Source organism: Rhinopithecus bieti, unplaced genomic scaffold, assembly GCF_001698545.2.
Source record: "Rhinopithecus bieti isolate Rb0 unplaced genomic scaffold, ASM169854v2 scaffold_12, whole genome shotgun sequence".
Classification (NCBI taxonomy): domain Eukaryota; kingdom Metazoa; phylum Chordata; class Mammalia; order Primates; family Cercopithecidae; genus Rhinopithecus; species Rhinopithecus bieti.
This window is the reverse complement of record NW_016803028.1, coordinates 327758-355544: the sequence shown is the minus strand read 5'-3', so window position 1 is coordinate 355544 and position 27787 is coordinate 327758. Positions and strand designations below refer to the sequence as shown.

Here is a 27787-nt window from a genome sequence, read left to right as displayed (position 1 = left end):
ACCCCACTGCCCCCGCAAGCCCTGCGCCAGCCACCAGCTATCTTCCACTCTGAGGACATACACATTGCTGGGATGACACTCCATTTTCTGCCTTTACTTCCCCCAACACCCACCCTCCCCAGGGTCATCTGTTTTAAATGTCACTATTCTCTTGGTTTGTGGGTGGGTTCGGGTGCAGCGAGCACAGGAGAGCCTTTTAAACATAATTTTCATTTCACTCTGAATCAGCATCTTACCCTAATTAAAATTAGACTCTCTGCACTGCACTTGTGGAAATGAAGCTCTGAATACTCAACAATCAGCCAGAAAGTAAATGATGAGTCATTTATATAACACAGGCAAAATTTCATCATCCCAGAAGTTTGGGATATTCTGTTTCATTAAAAGGAGCCATTGAGATGTTTACATCTGTCAAGGTGCTTTCTTTAGGTTAAGGCATAAGTAGCATCATTCGGTTTTCTGAAGGACAATGTACTTGGTTTAATCCAGGACAGCACACTCGTTGAGTGTGCCCAGCCACCCCTCAACGGTCTTCATTGCAAAGGCTCAATGGGCCAGTGCAAGATGAACGTAGTTCTTAAGTTGATCAAGGAGGTCAGGAGCTCCATCACAAAAGGGAGTCAACCTGGGGAACAGAGCCCAGAGCTGAGGGCCTGAAGTCAAAGGCCCCCATGTCTTGTCTGGACAAGGGCAGAGAGTGTGGCTTTCTCCTGCAGGCAGGACGAGGCAATTTCCATCAGCAGAACCTGGGCAGCAAGGCCTGGAGCCCATCCTTCACTAAGGGGACGCCTTCGAGGCACTCCAACATCTGACCCCATGTACCCAACATGTGTTACAGCCATTTGCCTCCTATTCTCAACCTCACATCCTGGCTCCGACAGCCTCTGCCTCTGTCCACAAAGGGACAAGCTATGCAGGAGAGGTAGCATGGCCAACTGCCCATGAACGTGGTCTCTGGGTCCAACAGGCTGGGTTCATATCCCACTCCTGCCATGTGCAGTTGTAACTTTGGGCAAAGTGCACAGCTTCTCTGTGTCTGTTTCATTTATCAAATGAGGATAGGTCTTCACAGGCGAGAGATGAGGGTTAAAGGTAGAGTGGACATGAGCACTTCAGCATAAGATTTGTCTGATGCATAAAGAGGATTCCCTCTGCAGAGTAAAATCTTATTTTAAATTTAAACAAACCATAGAGACACAAATATGGGCCAGAAGCATATAAGAGACAGACACACCCATATTTATTTATTTTTGTGTGTTTGTTTTTCTCCTGGTTTTCTGTATTTCTGCCCTGGGGCTCCATGCCATTCCCTACATCTTTACAGTAAACTCACCTGACCACTGGAGCTCGCTGGACTAGGGCTCTGCTCCACATAATCAAAGGAAGCCCACCCAGAATAGGCTTCCTTCTCTCTTTGTCCATCCCACACACAAGCCAGACAGGACTTGGCTCTTCCTCAGCCTTATGCCTTCAGCCCATGCTCCTGTCCACGCCAGCAATAGCACAGAGCTGCCCACCTCGCCTCTCAGTCTCCTCCAGTCTCAGTCCCTCACTTTGCAGAGCCCTCATTTTACACCTCTCCGAAGCTCTCTCCAGTCCACCTAGCCAAAGAACCTTCTGGCCACTCTGAAGCCCCTTGGCTGCCCACTCGTGCCTCTCCTATGGAGGATCGAATCCAGGCTCCATCATTTAGTAGTTCCAGCCCCTGGGCAAAGCGCTCTGCCCCTCGAGCTTAGTTTCCTGGTGTCTAGAAGGGAGACTCCACTGTCATTCTGGTCTCTCACACGGAACTTTTGAGAGACCAGAAGCACATGCCAGAAAGTGTGCCCAATGACTGAAAACTTCAAAGTCCTCTCCAAACTGTAGGTCTTTCCCATAGACGCTCTCATGAATGAACAGCAATTTGCAGATGAACATGTAGGCTCTTCATTCTGTGTCACTCTGCTTTACAATCCTCTGGGAGCTCTGAGGAGTGGGAAATTCCAGAGGCCCCCACGGATCTGCCAGCCACACAATCTCTGGGTGCACCTGATGGGCTGGTTGAGCCCTCATACCAAAGGAATTCTGGCAGCACCATCACTCTCCCATAGCTTCTCAATTCTTCATCCCTCAAGCATTCGGCTCTAGGACTTAGAAAAAAAATATCTCCAAGTCTGCCCATAACTCTGCATTTTAAATGTTCTGTTGTCCATAATAACTAATTTCCATAAAGGGCCAGTAGGATGGAGCACAGCAGGACACAACACGAGAAAACAAAATGCAGTAACGTAGATTTGACCAGCTAGAGCACTCAGAGAAATTGTCAGACCACATCAAAAGGAATGGAGTCATCATCATCTTTACACAACTCCCTTCACACTCTCTGAAAAGTCATGATGGAGTGGGCCGTAAATTATGGCGTCTTCAGCTAATTTTACATGATACAGACACAAATGACTTTACTTTTCCTAATTGTGAGAAATAATGAAATCTTCTTTCCCTCCTTCTATCCATGTCCTCTATCCAAAGGTTCTGCTAATTTAAAACATTTGGTGGAAAAATAATACTGGGGCATTGTTCTTATAAAAAAATCTAATCATTCTGAGCTTAATTCTAATATGCAGAGAAGAATATGAACCTGCCCTGCATGATGGTACTATGACAAAACGAGTTAATTACCATCTCATCCTAAGATGAATCTACTTGTCATAGGAATAGGAGCCATTATTTCACACAAAATAATGACCCAGATAGAAAGTAATGACTGCATCTAAGGCAACCAATGACACAGCTTCATCTTGACCTAACTGAATGGCAATTAACAAGTGTCACCACTACATATATATAAATACCACCAAAGCTATTCATTAAATATTTGCAATGAAAAAAACCCACAAATGGTTTTTAGCGTTCTTCTTCCTGGGAAGCACCTGTGGTCTTCTACCTGGTATGATGACAGAAAAATTTACACATGTAAAATTCAGCCATCAGTTGGAATAGCCCTGGGCACTGGAGAAGTACATGGAGTTGTCCTCTGCTCTTTGCACACAGAGGTGGTATTTTCTTTAGAAATTATGGCCAGCAACAGAAAAGAGGAGTAGGGGGAAGGGGGCCCAGTTCCATTATTTTGTCCCACTTCTTGTTGTCATGGCAACTGGACTAGAAACTAAAACCACAGCCAGCAATGACAGCGAGAAATGCTGGGTCTTTCCAAGTCTAGCCCTGTCCACTGACAGACAATGCGGGGGCTAATGGAGGGGCAACCTCAATACACCTGGCTCCTCCAAGGCAGGAATGACCATAAGCCACATTTCTGTTTAGAGGAACAGAGATGGAACTCTGGGATAGACATCTGGAGGCACTCCAGGTCAGAAATCTCACTGCTGCCCTGGTGTGCAAGCTGTCCAGTCTGTCTTATTTAAAAACCAAGTGTATAACAGTAGCAGGATGATATGATGGGCTTTAAAGCATATTATTTTCAAAACGTTAAGAACAGAATTCTTATACTATAAGTATTCACTTAATGTTATCAGTAGGTTCCTGGGAACTGAGACTTTGAGCAAAATGACAAAAAACCAATTTTCTTCTCAAGGTTAAAACTAAACCACATTGAATGAAATTGAGGACCTGCTGTATGCTGTTTCACTAAAAGTTTCCAAGAACCTACTGACAGTGTTAAGGACTTATTATACAACTACAGAATGAGCAGGTGTCATTTACTTAACGAATTATCTGATGAATCATCAGATACACGTGTGTATACACATACTCAGTGGGGGAAAAAAAGAATACTGGTATAAAAGTTAAAATAAAGACTGGCTAATGTCCTTCAGGGCATAAAAACCCTAACTTTGAAGGCATTTTCCATTGGACAGATGTACATCTCCACTTGGGTACTACAGAAACGATACCCCAGTAGCCGGCAAATCGGGCTGTTTCCTGAAGAACTGAGACAGGACCACTGTCTCAATGGGTCAGTCATGCAATGACCTAATTTGGTTAAGACAAAGTCACCAACTCATATCAACTCATATGTTTTCTTTCTTTTAAGAGGCTGGGTCTTACTCTGTCACCCAGGCTGGAGTAGAGTGGTGCAATCATAGCTCACTGCGGTCTCAAACTCCTGGGCTCAAGCAATTCTCCCGCCTCTCCAGCCTCTAGAGTAGCTAGGAATATGGTCAAGCACCACCATGCTCGGCTTTTTAAAAAGACTTTTTTTTTTCTTTTTTCGCAGAGATGGGGGTCTCGCTATGTTGCCCAGTCTAATCTCAAACTCCTGGGCTCAAGCAATCCTTTTGTCTCAGCCTCCCAAAGTGTTGGGATTACAGGCTGAGCCACTGTGCCCAGCCTCAAATCACATGTTTTTAAAGAGCATATTTGAGAGTGGGCAGAGCCTCATGCCTTCCTTTTACCCGCTAACCCCTCAAATATTCCAAGCATCTGAGTCTTAATTACAAAACCATTTCTAAAATGATTTTTTCCTGGTATTCAGATCATAGGGTAAATTCTATCTCTAGGATGTCCCTATATAAGTTGATTATTTGCAGCAATCCAAACAAAGATGGCTCTATTTCTATAGAAAGCTACATGAGTTATAAAAACACTTGTGTTCTCAGGCTTATGCATATATGAACAAAAGCTACTTGCCCCACCCCCCATTTCTTAAATAATAATCTGAATTCTACCAGAGTAGAAAGAGCCTCCCTCATCCTAGTAAAATTACTAGAAATTCTGACCTCAGAGATCATCTAGCTCCTGGTCTATGGCCCATAGACCTACACATGAGCCATACATGAGTGGCTACTCCCAGAGTCCCTGGAGCCTGAACACTCAATACATGTTGAAGGGAGGGTGGCAGCAGGGAAACAAATCTCCTTTAAAGGGACAACCTAATCATTTCACTGTTCTACAAAATTCCTCTCAACGCCTTCCCGCTGCCTTTACAGTCCAGTCCCAGCTGTCTCTGGCCCCTTCTCCGGACCCTCACTCTCCCCCGGTGTGTTTTTGATTCCTCTCGCTCCCTCCTGCCTCAGGCCCTCATGTACACTGTTCCCTGTTTGGAGGGCTCCCCAGCCTGCCCGAGCACAGCCGCATCCCCAAAGACACCCCGTCATCCTTCCCATCTCGGCTTCAGGTACCTTCTGGATCCCCTTGCTCCTCAGCTCCGGCCACTTCCCGCTGGTAAAACTCACTAGTTCGGCTGTTTTATTCTCTGTATCCCAGCATCTAGTACTAGTCCTGGCCCAAAGCTGACAGCTGACAATGTTTATTAACAAATTCCCTAATTGGCTGATTGGACCTCAAATCACAATCACTTGTATGGGGTGGGGAATTGTCAATTACTAGGGAACACTGGGTAAGAAAGAACAAGATAAGCATCAAGCAGTGAACTCAGCTCCAGTTTGGGGCTGGGACATTCCTTCTGTAGTAAATGTCATATTAAAACTCAAGTAGACCCTATGGTTGGGCACAAAACCTCATATGGCATGAAGAAAGGTTCAAAAACAGACATATTTCTGGGCAGATATGATTTCCCTGCAACTAGGCAGTTTTCCCTGGTATGATCGAATGTGGGTGGCCCAGGACTCTGGCATCCTCCCACACGAGGAAGGGAAGGGGGCTTGCAGCAATGAAGACCCATAGATTAAAGGAAGGTGGGGTCTGAGAAGTCACATCACCTTGAGGGTTTGAAAGGAGTCCTGGTGCTGGCCTGCAGCTCTATCAGCTGTTAACCCTACTCCAGCTGGAAAAGATAGGACCCAGGCTCCTGCATGCCTGGGAAGGAGGGGTTAGCCATCTTGTTCCAGAGTCAGCTCTGGAGAGGGCTGCTCCCCTGTGGGGCTGCCAAAGGTTTAGGTCACAGCTTTTGCATGGCCTCTCGAGTGTGGCTGATCTGCCCTAAGCCAGCTCCCTGCCTGTTCACTCAGGTGAACACTCGCAAACCTCTTCAATGGTACCCTGACTGCAGCGCTCACCTTCTTAATGAACTCTGGGATGAGTTTCTGGTCTGTCAGGTGGTCTAAGGAGGAACAGCAATCTAATTCCAAGATGTAGCCTTCATTGTGAAGATCAGTTTTCTGAGATCTGAAGAGAAAGAAAAGCACACACACAAACAGATTAATATCTTGCATAATTTGGAGACAGTCTCACTCTTGTCACCCAGGCTGGAATGCAATGATGCAATCTTGGCTCACTGCAACCCCCAACTCCCGGGTTCAAGCAATTCTCCTGCCTCAGCCTCCTGAATAGCTGGGATTACAGATGCCCACTACCATGCCTGGCTAATTTTTGTATTTTTAGTAGAGATGGGGTTTCACCATGTTGGATAGGCTGGTCTGGAACTCCTGACCTCAGGTGATCCGCCTGCCTTGGCCTCCCAAAGTGCTGGCATTATAGACGTGAGCCACTGTGCCCAGATGCATTTTTTTTTTTTTTTAAAAAGAATCACTGGGTCTTTAATGAAGCCCCAAATTCTTTCCTGAAAGTAATGCCAAAAAGGCACTGATGAAAAATAGTTTATGGAAACTACTCAATTAATATATACAGATCCACATCATAGAAAGACCTCCAAGATGCAGCATCATGTAAAACACATCATTATAGAATGATGGGTTTGGTACAATACAGCTTACATGTTACACACACACACATACACACACATACAAACGCTCACTCCGGTAATGTCTATTTCCCATTGGTTTATATCTGCCAGGGCACAGAAAAAGAACAAGCAAGACATACACCAAACCAATAATAGCAGGTACCTCTGGGGAATGGGGAGGGCTTATGTGGGAACTGGGGCTAGGTGATTATGGTATGGGTGTGGGGGTGGTGATCAAAAGTGACTTTAGTCATAATCCCTAATTTTTTTCATTTTAAATGAAAAGGATATATTCCTATACCAATTAGAAAATTAAAAATTAATTTTAAAAAGACTTTAAAAGGGTTCAACCCCTTTAGAGGGCAATCTGACAAAATCTATCGAAATTAAAGATGCATTAAAGAAAGACTACCAAGCAACTAAAAGAAATTCTGGGAAAACAGTGTGGGTGTAAAGGGCTGTCTGAGGTGAAGGCCTGCGGTCTTGCTGTCAAAGGAGAGGCTTCCCAGCACACCCCGCCATCTCTGCTTTCCAAAGCACCACCACACAGAAATCCCTGTGATACAGCACAGTTCAAAACTGCACCCATTCAGGAGAGCCAGCAGCAAGAGCTCACCAGGAGGAAATTCCACCACTTCACAGCCATTCACAGGCAGGGCTCCTGTATGACACTCTAGTGGAAGCCACGTGGTTGTCAGAAATTGAAGGGGATTCCTTGGCCCAGCCAGGCATAAGGCAACAAGAGTGGTACTGTAGCTACGGGCTGGCAGAATGTGCTATCTGTCCTAGGTGGCTTGTGGTTTTGGGGAGTGGGAATTAGAGACCAAAGCTCCCAGCTCCTTGTCCAGGGCTCATGTACACAGCTCATCTGCACTGGTGGAGGAGGGAGCAGAGCCCTCCTGGCCCACTTATGAGGCTGCTCTACCGAAGACGGGCCCCTGCAGCCCCTGTGAGAGCAGGACTGTCCAGAAAATCCATACAGCAGGTGCTTCCACACTGAACTCCTGAGGTACATGCATCTCACCAGTTTCTAACTGTGTATTTGCTGTAACATTTTAAATGAATTTCTAAGATTCTTATATAGCATTAAAAGCAATTAGGCTACCATTAACCATCTGTGTATGATTCACCTTAAATTTAAAAGTGAAAAAAATGAAAGAGGATTCGGTTTTCCTCAACTGTGCCACTGTGATTTGGTAAGCAAACTTCAACAGCTTATTTTATTTTCCTTCTAACATACCCTTCCAAAGTTAGGGCACTGTGGTGCACACATTCAAAATGTAAAAGAATAAACTGATTTCAATCTGGGACAAACTAATTCCAAAAGAATAAACCAATTCTGAACCCTAACCTTTTTGCCTTAATACTTGGTCAGAGACTAGACTCATGTTTTAATTTCCTCCCTAAACAAAAGACCTATTAAGAGGAACTAAGGCAGATGATTCCAGACTTTTGAAAAAGAAGACTTGGTCAAGACACACTGTCATACGTATCATGTGAGGTCTCAAACAACAAAAATCAGGATGAGGGAAGGGGTTCTAAACTCTAAAATCCAGCTGCTCTGTTACATGGAAACTAATGTCAGTCTATATGAGGTTATTTAGAAATATCCATTGAGATTTCAAACGAATAGACTAAAAGACTTTTCAAATGAAAAGACCAAGTCAATGCTGTGTCCATTAAGTACAATGTTCATAGGATGAACAAAAGGAAGACAAGTCTGTCTGCAAGCAACTCACAGCCCAGATCGATTCTAGGGAATCATCTTTAGCATAGAATCTAATAAGTACCATCTTTGGTTCTGGAACAAGAAGTTCTATAACAAGAAAGGAAGCTTTGGTTCATTTAATCAAATAATTAACTCAGTTACATTTGAACTGAAAGGAGCACAGAAGATTAAGAAAAATAGGCATTACAAATTTTTTAGATGAACCATGGAAAATTACATCTCAGCCTATGGTTTCTTGGAAAAGCAAATCTCATGCATATTGGGGAATAGGTGAGCAAGTAATAGGCATTCCCCTGCCTTTGAGAATTAGCTCCTCAATTTGAAATGAAAGGATTATAACACTGAAGAAAGACTGAAAGGGACAGGAAGGGGGAAAGATCCCTAAACCCCTTGAGGACAGATGCTGGCTGCCAAGCCTTGAAGTCAGCACTCTGTGATGGTGCAGCTGTGGCCTCACAGAGGAGGAGCTGAAAGCAGAAGGCACAGTCACACAGAAACTCTCTCCTTGCCACTAATCCTATGAAAAACAGCATTAAATCCACTAGCAAAGTCCTTTAGGGCTGCCAGAGGGAGTTTCTGGGCTTCTCAGCACTGGAGGTGGGGAAGTGAGGTGGTGGTGGGAGGACCATGGTTGCTATGGCAAATACACCCTAAGATGACCCTCCCAAAAATCCCCACCTCCTGGTGTTCACACTTTTGGGCAATCCAGCCCTTTGAGCGGGGGCAGGGCCTGTGACTTATGTCTACTCAATAAAACATGGTAAAGGTGATGGATGTCGCTCCTGTGATGGCATTATGTTATATGACTCCCTCTGAGCTAGAGAATCCCTTACTGGCTTTGAAGAAGAAAGCTGTCAGGAAGAAGGAGAGAGCCACATGGCAAGAAACTACGGATAGCCCCTGGCTAACAGCTGCAAGAAAAGAGAGATCCCAGTCCTACAACTACAAGGAGATGAGTCCTGCCAACAAACTGAGGGAGACTGGAAGTGAGGCTTTCCTCAGTTGAGTCTCTGATGAGACTGCAGCCCTAGCCAACACTGATATTACAGCTTGATAAAATCCTGAAGCAAAGAACCCTGATAAGCTACAAAAACCATATGATAATAAATATGTACCATTTTGAACCATGAAATTCATTATAATTTATTACAGAGCATAGAAAACAAATACCAAAAAAAAAAAAAAAAAAGAAAAAAGAGAACAAATACAGTTCCTGGGGAGGAAGACACGGCAGTTTCATGCTTAGAACAGGCCACCCACTGGTGGCCAGGACTAGGCCCAAACCCACAAAATCCAGCCAGACATCTGACAGCAGCCTCCATCAGGTGAGGCGTGTTCTGTGTCCCTGAGGACAGGGACCACCCTGGGAGACAGAAGTGGACATGTCCTAGAAGTGACTTCCAGGGGCTGTGGCCTGGTTGTCCAAGGTACCACAGGACAAAGGAATAAATATTCTGCTATCAACCTAGTTTCTATGAAAGAAGCATTAACCTGAAACTCCTGGCTGAGCAGGCACTGCCACCTTCCTATGGGGTAGTGGAAATACCAGGTATGCTCCCCAAAGGGCCATGTCATTGTATCATCCTGGAAGAGAATATGGGAAACCACCCAACTTCCCCTGGACAGAAGTCCAGATGGCTTCCACTTTTGGAAAGGACAGAGATATCTGATTTTAAACAGTAAGTAAAAGAAAACACAGAATGCATTTCTGGGGATGCACGCAGGGTTGACTAACAGCAAAAGGCCCCCCCCTCCCCGGCTCCACCCAGCCTACTTTATCTGGAAATTAACACTAAGCATTGTCCAATTAAATAAAGACACTCTGAGGAGAGTATGACTAATAATAAAATATGCTTCCCCATCACTCACCATCTGCAACTTGGTAAATTCCAACAGATTTACTAGTTAGAGGCTACTGGTGCTAGAGCTAACTAGAGGTAGGTAATACATCAGCTGGGAGCCTTTGGGCAATTAAACTTTCTGTGCTTCAGTTTCTTTCACTATTGAATGGGATATTATACGGCGCTATCTCTTAACATTGCTCTAAGTATTAAATAGGACAAAAAGAAGCAAAGCCCTTAGCACAGAGGTACAACATCCAGGCTCAACAAATCCTACCTGCTACGGGTCTATTATTATCATCTATAATTGTGTTCTTACTTTTCCTTCCTAGCACATTTCACAGTTCATAATTACTCATTCATTCATTAAATATGGACCAAACTACTACTGTGTCAGGTACTATACTTTAGCAGTCATCAATAGATAGAAGAAACAAAATCTCTGCCTTCATGGAGCTCACAATCTAATAGGAGGAGAAAGACAATAAGCAATAGTAATGCATGAGCACCTAACAGAGTATGCCCAATGGTGGGAAGTCTTGAAAAAAAAAAAAAAGAAAAGGGCTGGGCACGGTTGCTCATGCCAGTAATCCTAGCACTTCGGGAGGCCGAGGTGGGAGGATCATCTGAGGTCAGGGGTTAGAGCCCAGCCTGGCCAACATGGCAAAACACTGTCTCTACTAAAAATACAAAAATCAGCCAGGCATGGTGGTGCATGTCTGTAATCCCAGTTACCTGGGAGGCTGAGACAGAATTGCTTAAACCTGGGAGGCGGAGGTTGGAGTGAGCCAAGATCGCACCATTGCACTCCAGCCCGAGCAACAGAGTGAGACCCCATCTCAAAAAAAAAAAAAAAAAAAAAAAAAAAAGGAAAGAAAGAAAAAGAAGAAAGAAAAGGAAAGGAAAAAAGAAACAGAGCAGGGTAAGGTAAATGGCAGGGGCAGCAAGGAGACAGTTGTAGTTTTAATGAGGGTAGTCAGGATAGCTGCACTGAAGAGGTGAAATTTGGAATAAAGACTTCCAGGAGGCAAGGGACCGGACCATGGTAATATCCAGGCCATGAGCTCTCCAGACAGACGGAACAACAGCCCATGCAAAGGCCCTAAGCTGAGGTCATGCAGAGAAGCCCTGTGGCTGGGGCTCAGTGCAGAAGGGTTCAGGGAGGAAGACACAGTTGGAGAGCCTCAGGGGAGCTGGATAGTATAGACATTCAGGCCACGGTGAAGACAATGGCTTCTACTCAGAAGGACAGAGGAAGTCCATGGAGGGTATGGAACAGAGAAGTGACATGACATGGTGAATTTTAAAAAGGATCTCTCTGGCTGTAAGGGGCAGCCAGGAGCCCATCTAAGTAGTCCAGGCAGGAGATGATGGTGGCTCAGAGTGGGTTGGCAACAGTGTCCTAGTAGCAGTGAGAAGTGCTGGGTTCCAGTTACATTTCCAAGGTAAAACCTTCAAGATTTTCATACAAACAGGTTGTGGGGTGTGGAAGGAGGAAAGCAGATGAAGATGACTCCAAGGATCTTTGCCTTAGCAACTGGGAGAGTGGATGACTTTGCCGGAACTATGATGGGGAAGGGTTGGGTGGCACAGGCTTAGTGGGGGAAGAAAGATAATTCAAGTTTCAGATATGTTGAATATGACATATCCAGAAGACATCCAAGTTGAGATGTGTGGTAGACAGTTGAGTGTATATATATATATACTTGAATATATATACTCAAGTCTGAATGGCAGGACAACAGTCTGGACTGCAGGAAAGGCAGCTAGAGATATAAATTTGGGAGTCATCAGCCTCCGGGTATTACTTAAAGCATGAGGCTAGATGAGATCTCCATTAATGTAGCGAGAGAAGGGTTAAGAATTTAATTTTGGGACCCTCCACCATGAAGAGGATGGGGAGAAAAGAGGATAAAACAGCCAAGACGCTAAAGAAAGAATAATCAGGGAAGAAGGAAGAAAACCAAGAGAACATGTTTGTTTTCCTGGAATTTAAATCAAGGGAGCAAGTCAAGGAGAAGGGTATGAGACATCCTGTCAATTTCCTCAATTAACAAATGTATAATCTTCTCTCCAATTTCCTTATCCTCTTGAAATCCCAAGAGGAAAACTGGATTTCATATACCCTACGCAAATAGGTGTGAAGAAATCTGTTAATCTGTTTATATGATTATCTGGCAGATATCTGGCAGATAATCATATAAATTGGGCAGATTGTCAAATTTAAATGTTGATTTGGGTTCAGAATAGCTTGGCTTCTTGAAAAAAAAATCATCCTCTTGCTGCTGAGTCATTTCTCAGAAACAGCCTGGGGAAAATGAACTAAAAGAGCTCTGACCCATCTCAAATCTTGGGACCCCTTCTTATACAGAGCACTGGAGATTTGAGAGGCTCTACTTCACCATTCCAAAGGAATTTCTTGAAAGAAGTGAGAATGAAAGGATACTATGGACAGAGATGTGATTTCCTGAAAATCAAGAATGAATAAGACAAAGTGAACTCAAATCCTTACAGTGCAGCAACATAGTTTTAACAATGCACATAAGCAGAGTTGTTCTGATTGCTGGAGGCAATGGAGAAGCCACTAAGACATCTGAGCCCCGTTAAGTTTTAAAAAGCCATCACAACAAGACGACTAAATGCAGTGTAGTACCCTGGATTGGATCCTAGAACTGAAAAAGGACATTAACAGAAAAATGATAAAATCTGCAGTTTAATTAATAGTGAAGTACCAATGTCAATTTCTTAGTTTCACAAACATAGTATGGTAATGTAAGATATTAACGGTGGTAGGAAACGTGGGGAAGTGCATATGAGAATTCTCTGTAATACCTTTGCAACTTTTCTGTTAAATCTCAACTTATTCCTAGGTGGGGTATGTTGTATCTGCCACTCTCCTAGAGATTTTCCTTGGGACATAACTGAACAAGTCCATGGAAAAGGGAAAAATAGACAGAGTGACTTATAGAGATGAGTTATGTGGACTCTTGCATTCTAAGAGGAAAATAAACCTTCAAGGAAAAAGACCAGGGATATGGAAATAGAAGAATGGGGTCTGCGCCTCCTCTGGTTAGAAAAACTCAAAACTACTTCCAACTTCTTGCTTTCCTTACTTTAAAATTTTTTTTTATTATGGTAAAATACACATCACATAACATTTACCATTTTAATCATTTTTAAGTGTACAATTCAGTGGCATTAAGTACATTCGCAATGTTGTGCAACCGCCATCGCTATCCATTTCCAGAACTTGTTTTTCTTTCTTTTTTTTTTGTTTTTGAGACAGGGTCTCGCTCTGTTGCCCAGGTTGAAGTGCAGTGGCATGATCAAGGGCTCACTGCAGCCTCAACTTCCTGGGCTCAAGCAATCCTCCCACCTCAGCCCCCCAAGTAGCTGGGACTACAGGCACATGCTACAATGTCTGGCTAATTTTTTTTTTGAATTTTAGTAAAGATGAGTTCTCCCTATGTTGCCCAGGCTGGTCTCAAACTCCTGAGATGAAGTGATCCTCCCGCCTCAGCCTCCCAAAGTGCTGGGAACACAGGCATCAGCCACCGCAACTGGCCTCCAGAACTTCTCTGTCATTCCAAACAGTCCTCCTTTCTTTAACACCTTATATCCAGAACTTGGGCCAAAACTGAATGTGAACAAGTGAAAAAACCACACACACACTAAATAATGCTTGTCAAACAAACATATGAAAGTAGATTTGGACACTGAGCACTTGTACATGAGCCTTTCCTAACTGCAAGGAAGGAGAGAGCAAAGAGTCTACGTGCCCACATGCCAGAGAAATTCAAATGTCAACACAACTGGCTACAGATGTCAGGGTTATTTCAGAACATAATAAAAGACCACCTATTCTTTGTCAGGCTGACCTCATTACTCATACACAAACATCAACTGTAATGAAAACTGTGCAAACTCAGAGACGTACCTGGAGATCTTCACTCACCACCACCCCAGCATCTGCCAAGGGTGGTGTAGTCATTCTCCAGGCAGAGGAAGGGTCAGAGGACCAAACGAGGGCTGCAAATTCAAAGGCCTATGGGCAATGAGTGAAAGATTCTTTCTGAAACCAAAGCACATAATCTAGACATTTTGTTCTCATATAAAAGCCTACAGCTTTGGCCTTCCAGGCTCAAGCAATCCTCCCACCTCACCTTCCTGAGTAGCTGGGACTACAGGTGTGCACCACCACACCCGGCTAATATTTATATTTTTTATAGAGACAGGGTTTTGCCATGTTGCCCAGGCTGGTCTCAAATTCCTGGGCTCAAGCGATCCTCCAGTTCGGCATCCCAAAGTTCTGGGATTACAGGCGTGAGCAACCGTGCCCAGCCTTGTCTGACCCATTGAAACAGCCCCTCACTCTGCTCTCACAGTGGTGGGACCTAACCCTTTCCTAAGACGTTAAAATAGCATTTTTGTAACAAGTACTGCTACCGCTTATGAGTGCTTTAAACATTGGTGATTGTCACGGGCAAAACAGTTAACCCTCAAATCATTGACAAAGTGCCAAGTAGTAAGTTGAATATACATTTTGGTCTCATGAGAAGATCTAAAATGAGGCCACTAAAAAACAATTGCCTGTCAAAAAATTATTATAAACTACACTTCTAAAAAATAAGTATATTACTAAAAACTATGATACACATTACTTTTAAATAATAAACATGTAATAAATCCCATTTCAGCTCATAAAGCCCTTAGATCTCTTCAAAGACCATCAGTTTAAACGATGTCTTCTCTTTCCCAGGACATTATGAAAAAGAGAGAGAATGTGCAGTTCATCAATGGGTTATTTTTGCTTCATTTAGAAATAATCAAAAGAAATGGTGACAAACACAAACAGATTACTAGGCACTTCTCCAGCCAGGAAAAAAATACTAAATGTCAGTTGACAGAAACAAATTCTCTATCTCTGGGAAACAGGAAGGAATTTTAAGATTTTGTTTCCCAAAGCAACACCAAGCTCAGATAGAATAATCAGAACAGTTTTTTTTTTTTTTTTTTAAAGAAGTATTAGGGAGAGAACTGAGCTATAGATCTGAAAGAGATTTGTCAATGCAAGAAAAAGAAGGCTATTCCTAGTTTCATTAACTCATGCATAACTAATGACAATAAAAATCTCCACTTACTCATTCACCTATCCATCACCTGCTTGGCTGCTGACCACATATGAGGGATTGAAGGCGCTGCCCTCAAGTCTAGATCCTGCCCTCAAGTCTAGATAGACCGTATATAAACAGAAATGCTATGAGAATTCAATTATTTCCAGTGTCAAGGATCGGGAAAACTAAAGGAGCAAGGCGCGTGTGAGCTGAGTCTTTGAGTCTGTATGGAAGTTAGTCATGGGACAATGGATAAAAGGACATTCTAGGCCTGAGAACAGAAATTAGTGAAGACCTAGACTGAGAAAAGCATGAGTTATATGATGGAAATAATAAATAGGTCAGGTAGGCAAAAGGTGTGTGAAGGTGCGGGTTGCCTGCAACTCAGCAGGGGCTATAACGACAAGCCTAGGGAATGTGTGGGTGAATCCACTGTGAGAGCGAGTCTGTGACTGTGGGCTCTGCAGTGACCGGGGCAGAATAGTGCGAAACAAAGCTAGTGAGAAAGGATGGTACTCGCCTTAACTGTGAAGTAAAGAAGAGTCACGGGTGGCCTTAGAAAGATACTACGACAGGCCGGGCGCGGTGGCTCAAGCCTGTAATCCCAGCACTTTGGGAGGCCGAGACGGGAGGATCACAAGGTCAGGAGATCAAGACCATCCTGGCTAACCCGGTGAAACCCCGTCTCTACTAAAAAATACGCAAAACTAGCCGGGCGAGGTGGCGAGCGCCTGTAGTCCCAGCTACTCGGGAGGCTGAGGCAGGAGAATGGCGTAAACCCGGCAGGCGGAGCTTGCAGTGAGCTGAGATCCGGCCACTGCACTCCAGGCTGGGCGCCAGAGCGAGACTCCATCTCAAAAAAAAAAAAAAAAAAAAAAAAAAAAAAAAGAAAGATACTACGACAGATTCTGGAAAGATTAAGCAGGCGACAGTGTGTATGATGCAGGAAGAGGGGAAGTATATTTTAGGACAGCAGCAACGAGAACTGTGCTGAGATTTTTGTCGAAGGGAGTGGGCAGATGGAAGGGCAATATTTCTTGTCCCTGCAATTGGTGGTGGTTGTGGGCAGAGGAATAACCTGAACCTTCCCAAAGATGCTCCCAGTACAATAGGGAAATGGTTTCCCATAATTTTATGAACCTCTTTGCAAAATGAACCAAATCTACACAAATGCAATGAGTCTGTTGGAGTTAAAAGTTTCCCCTATAGCAAAACTGAAGAAATACTTGAAGAAAAAATAGTCAAGTAAAAATCCTAGCGAATCTTTAAATAACGCACCTCAGTATAGGGTCCCCCAGGGGAGTTGTGAAGTAAGAAGCACAACGAAGGAGAAGAATTTACCCACAGATGAGTCACTGTCCTTTCTTCCGACATTCCCTTCCCCTTCCACCAGAAGACATTCAGCACTTCTGTTGAAAAGAGTTTGGTATCTCTGGGAATATTCTGGACATGACGGGGGAGATGTGCAAGTGATACTCCCACCACACACTCTCTCAGGGAGCTGTGCACGCCTACTGGGGACACATTACTGGGGACATTTAACTATCCGATCCTGCTATTTATTCTAGAGAAATCATCCTATCTCACTGCTTACTGTCAGGGCTGGCTCCCTGGGAGACAAACCATCAGCCACTGTGCACTACAAGGAGGGCACTGTTAATTGTAAAGACCAAGAGGAAAACAGACAAACTTTGCCTCGGTGCTCCCTGTCTGATGGAGTTGTGGAAGAATTTCAATCCCCAGCGAGCTGGGCTACAGAAAAGAGGAGAGCAGCCACACAGAATGGGAGCTGGGGGAGGGTCCTGCTTTCTCTGGAATGCTGCAAGACTCTCCTTTACATTGACAGATGTAGAAAGAACTAATATTAGTAGCGATGCATAATTAATAATATTTTAACGCAAATAGAACACTGAATAAAAGCAGTCTGCCTGACATTTACTGGTTCAGAAAAGTCACATATCTGCAAACAAAAATAGCAATAATAGCTTTTTGCTATTATTAAAAAACACACTGATAATAATTAGCAAAGCAACATAGGAATGATGTTCATAAGACTCTCTCATGGGCCCGTCCAGTTAGGTTACAAGAAGCCTCTTCTCTATGTGCATTGAACACACATGTTCCACATTAAACTTTGCTGATTGTTTTCTTCTTTTCCAAAACATCCCACCTATACCCCCTAACTGAGTTAGGTGAGAGAAATGTTCTATATCTGTATAGTTCAGTAAAATAGCCACTACCCATGTTTTGCTACTGAGCACCTGAAATGCAGCCAGTGCAACTGAAGAAATGAATTTTTAATCTTACTTAATTTTAACAATTTAAATGGCTATACATGGCTAATGGCTGTGTTACAGGAAAACACAGCTTAATTCTGTTCTCAAACTTTAATGTGTGTACTAATCATCTGGAACCTTGTTAAAGAACAGACTCTGATTTGACAGGTCTGGGTAGACCTGAGAGTCTCCATCTCTAAGAGCTCTCAGGTGATGCTGATGCTGCTGGTCCATGGATCACACTTTGAGTAGCAAGATTCTGACTGCTTCAGGAACCACCAGTTCCAGTGAGTCTCAAATGCTGAGTGGATCAATTGTCTCCAAATTTTTCTGATCACACAGCCTGCCAGAAAAAAATTCCTGAGTACCACTGTACTAACATCTTACATATGTTATAAAACAAAATATACAAAACAGAAAATTGTAAACATGAGAAATGATGAAATAAGCAATATTTTATAATGATAATCACAGTGAGTTCACACTATTAATAGCTAATACCTCAAGGCAAAATATACACTTGAAATGAGATTCATTGTTAAGAATAATGGAACTATAATCCACTTTTCTTTCTTTTTTTTTTTTTGAGATGGAGTCTTGCTCTGTCGCCCAGGCTGGAGTGTAGTGGCATGGTCTCCGCTCACTGCAAGCTCCACCTCCTGGGTTCACACCATTCTCCTGTCTCAGCTTCCCGAGTAGCTGGGACTACAGGCACCTGCCACCAAGCCCAGATAATTTTTTGTATTTTTAGTAGAGACAGGGTTTCACTCTGTTAGCCAGGATGGTCTCGATCTCCTGATCTCGTGATCCACCCACCTTGGCCTCCCAAAGTGCTGGGATTACAGGTGTGAGCCCCCGTGCCCGGCCCGACATTGTGTTTTAATCTCACACTATGTCCCACAAAGCTCTTACAGGTCAGTGTAGCCATTTCCGCAGGTGTGCATGAGAGAGAGAGAAGGATTTTACATTTACATTACTGGTATTCTCTTCCATTTGCAATCACTTCATACAAAATTTTTAAAGCCATGTGTATATTTCATGAGAGTTAATTTAGCTAAAATTACCAAAAGCGATCCACTAATTCACCTCACTGACATCTTAGTTGGAAGTGCTTCCCTGAACCCAGCTCTTTTGCAGTCCCTCCTGCTCCATACAGCACAGGTGACCTCTGACGTACACATCAAGCCAGGACACCACCTTCAACCTGAATGCTAAATATTATGATACATCATCTCTTTCCTAATTTTTCAATAAAATATATAAAAATGGACACCTCAGTTCTCCTTCAAGATTAAATATGTCTACCCCACTTTGGCAACCACTGTTTACATAGTACAGAGAATTTTCCAGAATTATTATGAAGTTCTGAAATAAAATTTACCTCCAACAATAATATTGAACATTACATTCTTGAAAACACAAGGTGGAAATTCTTCTTAAATTAGTATGTTAATGTAACTACAATTTCAACAGAGTTTACCAGGAACTGAAGAAAATTACTTCAGGCTTTATGTGGAAAAATCAATGTCCAAAAGTTGTCAAGATCCTAAAAAAGAATAGTGCCCTGGCCAGGCGTGGTGGCTCACGCCTGTAATCTCAGCACTTTGGGAGGCCGAGGCGGGCAGATCACGAGGTCAGGAGATCGAGACCATCCTGGCCAACATGGTGAAACCCCGTCTCTACTAAAAATACAAAAAAATTAGCTGGGCGTGGTGGCACGTACCTGTAATCCCAGCTACTCGGGAGGCTGAGGCAGGAGAATCACTTGAATCTGGGAGGCAGAGGTTGCAGTGAGCCGAGATTGCGCTGCTGCACTCCAGCCTGGTGACAGAGCGAGACTCTGTCAAAAAAAAAAAAAGGAAAAAAAAAAAAAGAATAGTACCCTACTAGATGTTAATATACATTACAAATTTATTATCAAAATAACATGGTTCTGGCACAAAAATCAATAAGTAGATCAAAGAAGCAATGAAGAATCAGGAATAGATTGGGATGTACATATAGAAATCCTAACTATAATAAAGGTGGCATTTATTCAATGGCAAAGTTATGTTAACTTAGTAAGTGCTCTTGGCAAAGGTGGCTACCTAGAAGAAAATAAAAGTTAGACTCCCTGTCTTACTCCCTAAGTAACCCACTGGTTCTCAAACGGGGGCAGTTTTCAGCAGACATTAGGCAATGTCTGGAATCTGTCACAACCGCAGAGATGGGGGGTTTGCTAGTAGAATCTTGTGAGTAGACACCAGAGAGTCTGCTAAATGTCCCACAATGTACAGGACAGTCCCATACACAAAAATGTCAATAGAACCAAGGCTGAGAAATTCTACCCTTACCTACCTTAGCTCTCATAGCCAAACAATTAAAGAAGAATGCTATTAGAAGACAGGTGCCAATGTGAAACCTGGTTTCTCCACTCACGAAATATGTGGACACTGGCTTGGACAAGTACCACTCTGAGTCTCATTTCCTTCATCTTGGCTTTTGGGAATAACGATAATGTATATCATGAAGCAATGACCAAGGACTCCAGCCAGTCACAGCAGTAAATAAATGGTAGCTATGACGGCTGTTATCAAAAATGAGAAATCATATGAAGAAGTACCTGCAAACACATAAATGTTCTTTACGAGAAAAGGGGGCATTATGTTCCTAAGAGATCCAGGTTGCTTGACGGAGCAATTTTGGAGACTTAAACTATAGCAATATATTACAAATTCCCCGCGAGCAGGAACTGTGTCCATCTCATTCTCTCTAACAAAGACTGCTACCTTAGAGGACCCAACAGACACGTAATAAATACATTTTATTTAGTTTTAGGGAGCAGAGAGGAAAAAAACACACTGATAATCCTAGAACCATTATTTACATATAATCATTTGGTGCAGAAACTGACAAGACCCAGCCAGCCTGCTGAATGGGGCCATGTGGGGAGCTCTAAGTGGTTTGCAGTAGCAGCCCTATATTCTAAAACCAGCTGGGGAATTAGCAAAGCCTCTCACCCCACAGTGTAGCCATGGGGACTGGGGATGCTACAAAGCCCAGAAAATTCCCAGAATTCTCTGAGGATGTTTCTATAAGCTCTGGGGCCTCTGAGTTGAAAGACGATGTATTTCTGTGCCATGAGTCTCAAGATGGAACTTGAGTTCTATACTCACCACGCACTCCCACTACCCACTCTAAACTTCAGAACTGAGAAGTCATTGAGAACTTCTTCAGCCTCATTTTCCAAGACTTAAAATAAGAAGTGGGGAATGAGGGAAGATCATGGTACCTTTCAATTACAAAAGAGTGCATGTCTAAAACCTCTGCTGAAAGCACAATAATGTTTTTGACAAATATTAACAACAAAAACAACCATCATGAGGACATAGTGAGAACTAATTATAATACTGAAAACATACAGGAATGAAGCAAAGTGCTCTCAGACTCTCAGAAACAGGTGTTATGTGAATACAAGTTGCTAATTTGGTTTTTAAAGTCTTTGTAGCCATTTTAAGTTGTAACTCATGGTCGATGAATAGGAAGTGAATGAAATGATGTACTCATATTTATCATATCTTCATATACTTATAGCATTTTTATAGCATTTACATCTTTGTAAATAGTTCAATCTTTCAATCATTTAAAATGTAAAATTTGGATAGATTTTAGAGACAACCATTATATCAAAATCTCGAGAACACTTAAATCACTAATAATGTACTTATATGCATCTGAACATTATATCTCACCTACTTCTGCATTCATATCTAAAAGTGTAAAACTCTATTACTAGTCTTATCCAGGACCCATCACTGGTAATGCCCATTATATCTTTTTCAGCTTGAAAAACACACACAAAAAAATCTAAGTTACTTCTGATTGACAAAGAGGAAAAAATTTCAATTTTCAACTCAACAGAGTTGAATAGATAGACTATTCAATATAAGACTGCCACAAAGATTTAAAGTAAGACAATCTGAGTTCCTATATTTCATATGAGATAGACATGTAAATAGAAAACTCAAATGCTTTAGTAAAATTATTTGCAACTAAATTACCTACACTGTATGCATATGATTCTCAAAATCATGTCTCAGTGTCCCTGTAGTCTACCTTGCAATGCTACCAAATAAATCTTTCTAGAGAGTCAATTTTTATTTAAAGATTGTATGTACATGTGGGAAGAGGAGACCTCGATTTTATTTAAAAAACAAATATAGACATTTCATGGTAGTGAAGTATTCACCCAAGTTTTAAGATTAACAGGAAATTTCAAAGAAATTTAGTGCTTTTGCTTTTGTTTGGGTACCTGCTCGCTGTTGTCTGTCATTTCAAAATAGTTCTGGGGAGAGGTTGGAAATCACTAGTGTGCTAATTCTCTCAGAAGAAACAAAAAAATAAAAATAAAAAATAAAATGTGGGGAAAGACACAGGTCAATCAAGGACAGCTATAGAACAGCAGTGGGGAAAATGAGCTCTCACACCAACCATGCACGTCTCTCTCGTTCTCTCCACCGGGATAAGGCCGATGCTTTGGAGGAAGAGAATAAGAGTAACTCGGCAAGCCGTTTAGGAGTGTGGATTGGAAAAAATTCTTTCCCCCAAGAGAATGTGGCTTTACACTGGCATATTAGATTGGAAAGTGCAAACGCAATAATTAACGGTGAATCCTGAAACTTCAACACACCAGAAAAAGGGTGTCACTCCAGAGTGAGATGGGAAAATAGGAGGAATAAATTGAGATAGTCTTGGTGATGCTGGACAGCTCCTCAGGGGGTACGGTGGCAGCCCTGAGAGCTAATCAAATCCTCCACACCCCTCAGGAAGCTCGAGAAAACTGATGAGGAAAGATACGACACCAGAAAGGAGGGGCAGCTGCCAGCAACGGGTGTTTGCCCTTCCTAAATCGGAATCCAAAATAATGACCCACTAGCTAAACAAACACCTTCTCATTCCCCACTCTGCCTTAAGCAAGACCTCTGAATACACCTTCCTCAATGTCTGCTCTCTGGGAATAAACCAGTGGCTGCAGTTTCCCATCACAGTAGCATGCATCAATCAGTGCTAAACCCACCGTTACTTTCTTCCCCACGTGTGATTCCAACAATCAGCGCACTCCAGGGCTGATCCTCGGCCTCGCGTGTGAGCATTTTCTAGGGCACACCCCAGTAGGCGTTACCACCCCTGTGTATTTCGCTTAATTATGAAACCTTTTCTAGAAGCCCTATAATTCTCCCAAGAGTCAAGGTAATTGGTAAAATTAGACATGAAGAGACACAAGACCACTTAAAGAGGATACTTTCGACTATAATTTTTTAAAGGATTTTCTTTTAGTTTCAATATAATTTTGTACTTTCCCAATTTTGCCCTTTTCAAATGCCAAAGAAAATGTTCATATTATCTTGTAGGCTATAAAAAAGGCAATATAATGCATTTGTACTTCACTTAAGGTCNCCACCGTTACTTTCTTCCCCACGTGTGATTCCAACAATCAGCGCACTCCAGGGCTGATCCTCGGCCTCGCGTGTGAGCATTTTCTAGGGCACACCCCAGTAGGCGTTACCACCCCCTGTGTATTTCGCTTAATTATGAAACCTTTTTCTAGAAGCCCTATAATTCTCCCAAGAGTCAAGGTAATTGGTAAAAATTAGACATGAAGAGACACAAGACCACTTAAAGAGGATACTTTCGACTATAATTTTTTAAAGGATTTTCTTTTTAGTTTCAATATAATTTTGTACTTTCCCAATTTTGCCCTTTTCAAATGCCAAAGAAAATGTTCATATTATCTTGTAGGCTATAAAAAAAGGCAATATAATGCATTTGTACTTCACTTAAGGTCTGCAAAGATTTCCTTTCTTTGAAGGCCATCCTTTGAATGTCTTTTAAAGAAAAGAAGAGTGAAAATAATGGACATCTATTCTTGTGGCAAATCACTGTTATTTTGGCAATGAAAGGATTGTGTGTGTGTGTGTGTGTGTGTGTGTGTGTGTGTGTGTGACTGTTCCATTACTTGAGGTCTGTGCTATGTGGCTGCATTATCAAGATATACTTTTGTTACTGATAAATATGTAAACCAAAGACAGAACTATCTTATAATGAATTTATAGTCCTTTAGTGAAAATCTGTAGCAAAGTTCCAGGGCATGGTTTTATCCCACTCAATTCATGCAAAATCTATTGAGCAACATCTATTCAAGGCCTGGCACTCTGAGCAAGCAATCCGAATCCAAAGATGGAAGAGGATTCAGCAAAGGGAGTGGAGGTGGGCAGACATCTGAAACACAGTAACAGGAGAGACTGAGATTCCAGCAATTGCTGTGTGTCGAAGGCAGGATGAGCAGCTCAAAGGGTGCATGATTACCTCTACTGATGTAAGCATTACACAGAAATCTCAGAGGCTGCAAGATGGCAGCCAGTGGCATGGGTTATGGGCAAACAATGCTACTTTGGAAAAGTGAGGCTAAAAGAGAAGTTTTCACATAAAAACCCAGATTTCTGGCTTTTCTTGAAAAAAGTACAAGACCTGGCAACACCTGATAACCATAGGACAGAGGTGAGGCATTGACTCACCACTTCCCAAGAGTCCCCATTCAATGAGTCAGGCCGCTGTAGGGATCTGATTTTGCAAGCTCTGTCTTAGAATAAAGACAGAGTCTTCAGGATTTTAGGTTCTGGGCCTCAAGAGGAGAAACAAAGGATAAGGGCTTAGCATTCTCTGAGATTTACTTTCCTGGAAATAAAACAGCAAAAGCCAAAAGAATTGTTTCTCTTGCATCACTTGACCCTGGGTGGTCAAGCCTGACTCAATGAGTCATCTGTGTTGCTGAGTACAGCTTGCTGATATGGCCTAAGAGGAAACATTTCACAGACTCCAAGCATATGGTCAATTTGGGATGCAGCAGCTCACTCTAGCTCTCAGCAACCCACTGCATCTCTGCTAAGGATCACTGGAGGAATCTGTTCTAGAACAAGGACTAGAACAAGCCTTGGCTAAGTCAGCAGCTATAGAAGTGGGCCCCGGCCTGAGGGGCTCACCACAGCTCCACACACAGCCTCCCCCAGGCTTGTTTCCAGCATCAGGCCCCCAGACTTCTCATGCCTGCCCTCCCACTGTTTCCCTTTGGACACCACGTTCCACTTGTTCCACAATGTCAATAATGGGGAGGCCCTTCCCACTATTTCTCTCCCTATTCCAATCTACCCATCATGCCCAACTCAGAGCAAATGAGAGCCGCAGAGCCTCCTTTTCTAAAACACTCTTACTAACAAATTTCAGGTTAGAGATTCAAACCAAGACCTGTAGACTTAGCTGGGCAATTATATAATTTGTATATATATTTTTTGCAGCGCCCTAGTAGATAGATAAGTTTCTTGAAATCTAGGAGCTCCTTAGAGTCATCTTTGCATGGTGAATTACATACACATGCTTACCTTAGAAAAATCCAGCTAAAAGGGATAAATGTTTACCACTTAAAACAGTGCCAGTTATTCTATTCAATAGGCAGATGTTCCCCAGAATGAACTCGAGAAGGGAGACGTGGAGTTCCTGTTCTCTCAATGTCAATTCCCACAAACACCTCCCTAGGTGCAAACATTTCACCACCCTAGGTGTGATTCCAATGAATACTCACTATAAACCCAAACCAGCTTACCTCCCCATAGCGTTCACTGTTGGAAAAGCAATCTGATCCAGTCCTGAAGGACAACATGCATCGGTCAGGTAGAGAGATGCCACAGTATTACATTTTATGGGCACTTCAAAAGATTTTCAAGGGTAACTTTGATTGTACACATTTTCCACCTTCCAAAAGAGTTTTAGAATTGCAGCCTCTGCATTAACTATAGCTCCTCCATGTGCCCCCATCCCAGTCCTAGGCCAAAAGTTGCCTGATAAATGTCCACAGAGTTCCTTAGTGTCCTGGTCCCTGGACCATGTAAGGCATTACTCTACGAAAGCTATAGCCAAATGACTTCAACTCATCCATGATGAAAAACACACCAATGACACCCTAGCTCCATGTGTGAACAATGACAATTCAACAGCTGAAAAATGACCAGCACTATGCATTTTGGTACTGCACTTACATCTAAAACCATGAAACAACCTAGAATTAAACCCACACTCGTGAAACATCAGAAGTGACGTTCTAATAACTGACTTCTCTTAGCCATCAAGTTTCAAGATCTTTAGCAACTCATTCTAAGGAAAACTGCTTGAAAAAAATGAAGGATCACTTAACTATACTTAGAATTCAGAGTGAGTGCAACTATATTGTCTATTAAAAATCACTAAGTGTTCCAAAGAAAGAGTTGAGAAAATGAAGTACAAACTCTCTTTCTACTTGTTCGCTAAGTATTTCATATTCAGCTATTCATTCTTGAGTCAAAGTAACTTGAGTCAAAGTAACTGACTTGCCTAAATTCAACGCACTTAGAATTAGGAACAATTTACAGTTAGATGTGTGGCTAGGCCTGCCATGGTAAAATGAAATGGCAGTTATTAGAATTTTCAAAAGAAAAGATCAGGTAATTTTTCATGGATGTAAGTGAAATCTGTCAAAATGGCAGTGAGCTCAGACGAACATTACTGCACTTGAGAACTACTTTTGGAATGACTCATTAATAATTTAGTTAGACTGTCAACGATGCTCTCCAATTACTCAAATACCACTAGAAAACATTTCATTAGGAGATTTAAATAAACTCTTCCTGCCTCATGCTCATTACTCCCCATGTCTGCCCAAAAGAAATCAGGCCCAAGTTAAAAGCTGCCCCTCCTGAAACATTTCCTTGGTTTCCCTTCCAGTGAGAAGTGGCATCTCCTTCTCCCAAACTCCCGTGGCATGAGACACACATCTCATTTACTTAATTAGACTGCAAGTGCCTGGAAGGCAGGCTCCACATTCAACTGAGCCTGGTACTTGTACCCTCTAACTTCCCACCACATAGGGCTCCTAGCACAATACCCTGAAAAGAGTACACACCCAGCAAGTGTTTGTGAATGGGTAAGGGAATAAATGCAGGCTTGAGGGGTTCTGTTTGGTGGTTCTGACATATCCCAAAGCCCAGTTATTTGCTAAAAATTTTATGTGAACCCTTCAAACACATTAGGTTGATATTGAAGTTTCACACAGTCATCTCATGGTGATTCTTGGTAATGAACTTCATTTGGACCAACAATAATCGAAAACGTGTATCTACATCTCTTTCAATGTGTGCCACTTGAAAAATGTTAGCCGAGTATTTCTTTCTCTTTTAACAGCTAACTCATTTCATTTAACAGCATCTATAGCTGTCAGAACTTTGGCAGACTTTGTGAAAAGTATCACTTTAACTGTCTGAATTAAAAATTAATCACAAAAGTCTTCCTTTGTTTTGTTTTTACCACTTAAACTCCCTATTGATAAAGAAAAAGTACTGTGGGTTTTTTTGCTTTTGTTTGTTTGTTTGTTTTTTGAGACAGGATCTTATTCTGTCACCCAGGCTGGAGTGCAGTCACACAGTCACATCCCAGGAGCCTCCAGTTCCTGGGCTCAAGTAATCCTCCCACCTCAGCCTCCCGGGTAACTGGGACTACAGGCATGCGCCACTACACCCAGCTAATTTTTAAAATTTTTAGTAGATACTAGGTCTCGCTACATTGCCCAGGCTAGCCTGGAACTTCTGAGCTCAAGAGAATCTTCTGCCTTGGTCTCCCAAAGTGCTGGGATTATAGGTGTGAGCCACTGTGCCTGGCCCTGATTTTTTTTGTTTGCTTATTTTTAAGATCGTTGAGGTCTTTTCCTCATAATACAAAAAAAAAAAAAAAAAAAAAAAAAAAAAAAGAAAATGCAGTTATTGCATTTGCTAGGAGAGAAAATTCCTGTACTTTAAAATTATATGTTACAATGACTCTGCTTCCAACCTCCACCACTCCTCCCATCCAATACTATTGGGGCTGGAAGTGGGGGTGATCCTCTTGATTATTTTTGCCTTGTTTTACATGATAAATTGTCAAACTTTTGCTTTTTTTTTTTTTTTTTTCCAAAAAAGGCGGTTCCAAAGACCCAACACAAAGTTACCCAAGGAATTTCCTTCTCTGGATCTGCTTGTCCAGGAGCTGAAATGTTCATTGAGGTCACCAGGCAGGCAGTTCAGGAACTCTGGACGAAAGTGAGCTCAAACCCAAGGAGACTGCCAACTTCCCTTTCTTGAAAATCCTCCTGCATACAATGTCTATTCCTCTCAATAGTTTGCTCATTTTTGTCTTCTGGAGAGTAAGTT

General features: G+C 42.4%; 1 protein-coding gene across 4 annotated transcripts in view; it reads right to left on the bottom strand.

Moving 5' to 3' along the window:
* The window catches only part of RFTN1 (raftlin, lipid raft linker 1), a 207154-nt gene that overhangs the window by 87408 nt on the left and 91959 nt on the right, over window positions 1-27787 (bottom strand). For all 4 annotated transcript variants that reach the window (XM_017880015.1, XM_017879929.1, XM_017879847.1 and 1 more), the window contains exon 4: window positions 5955-6063. In XM_017880015.1, the coding sequence (XP_017735504.1) occupies window positions 5955-6063 (109 nt within the window). The remainder of the gene's footprint in view (window positions 1-5954; window positions 6064-27787) is intronic.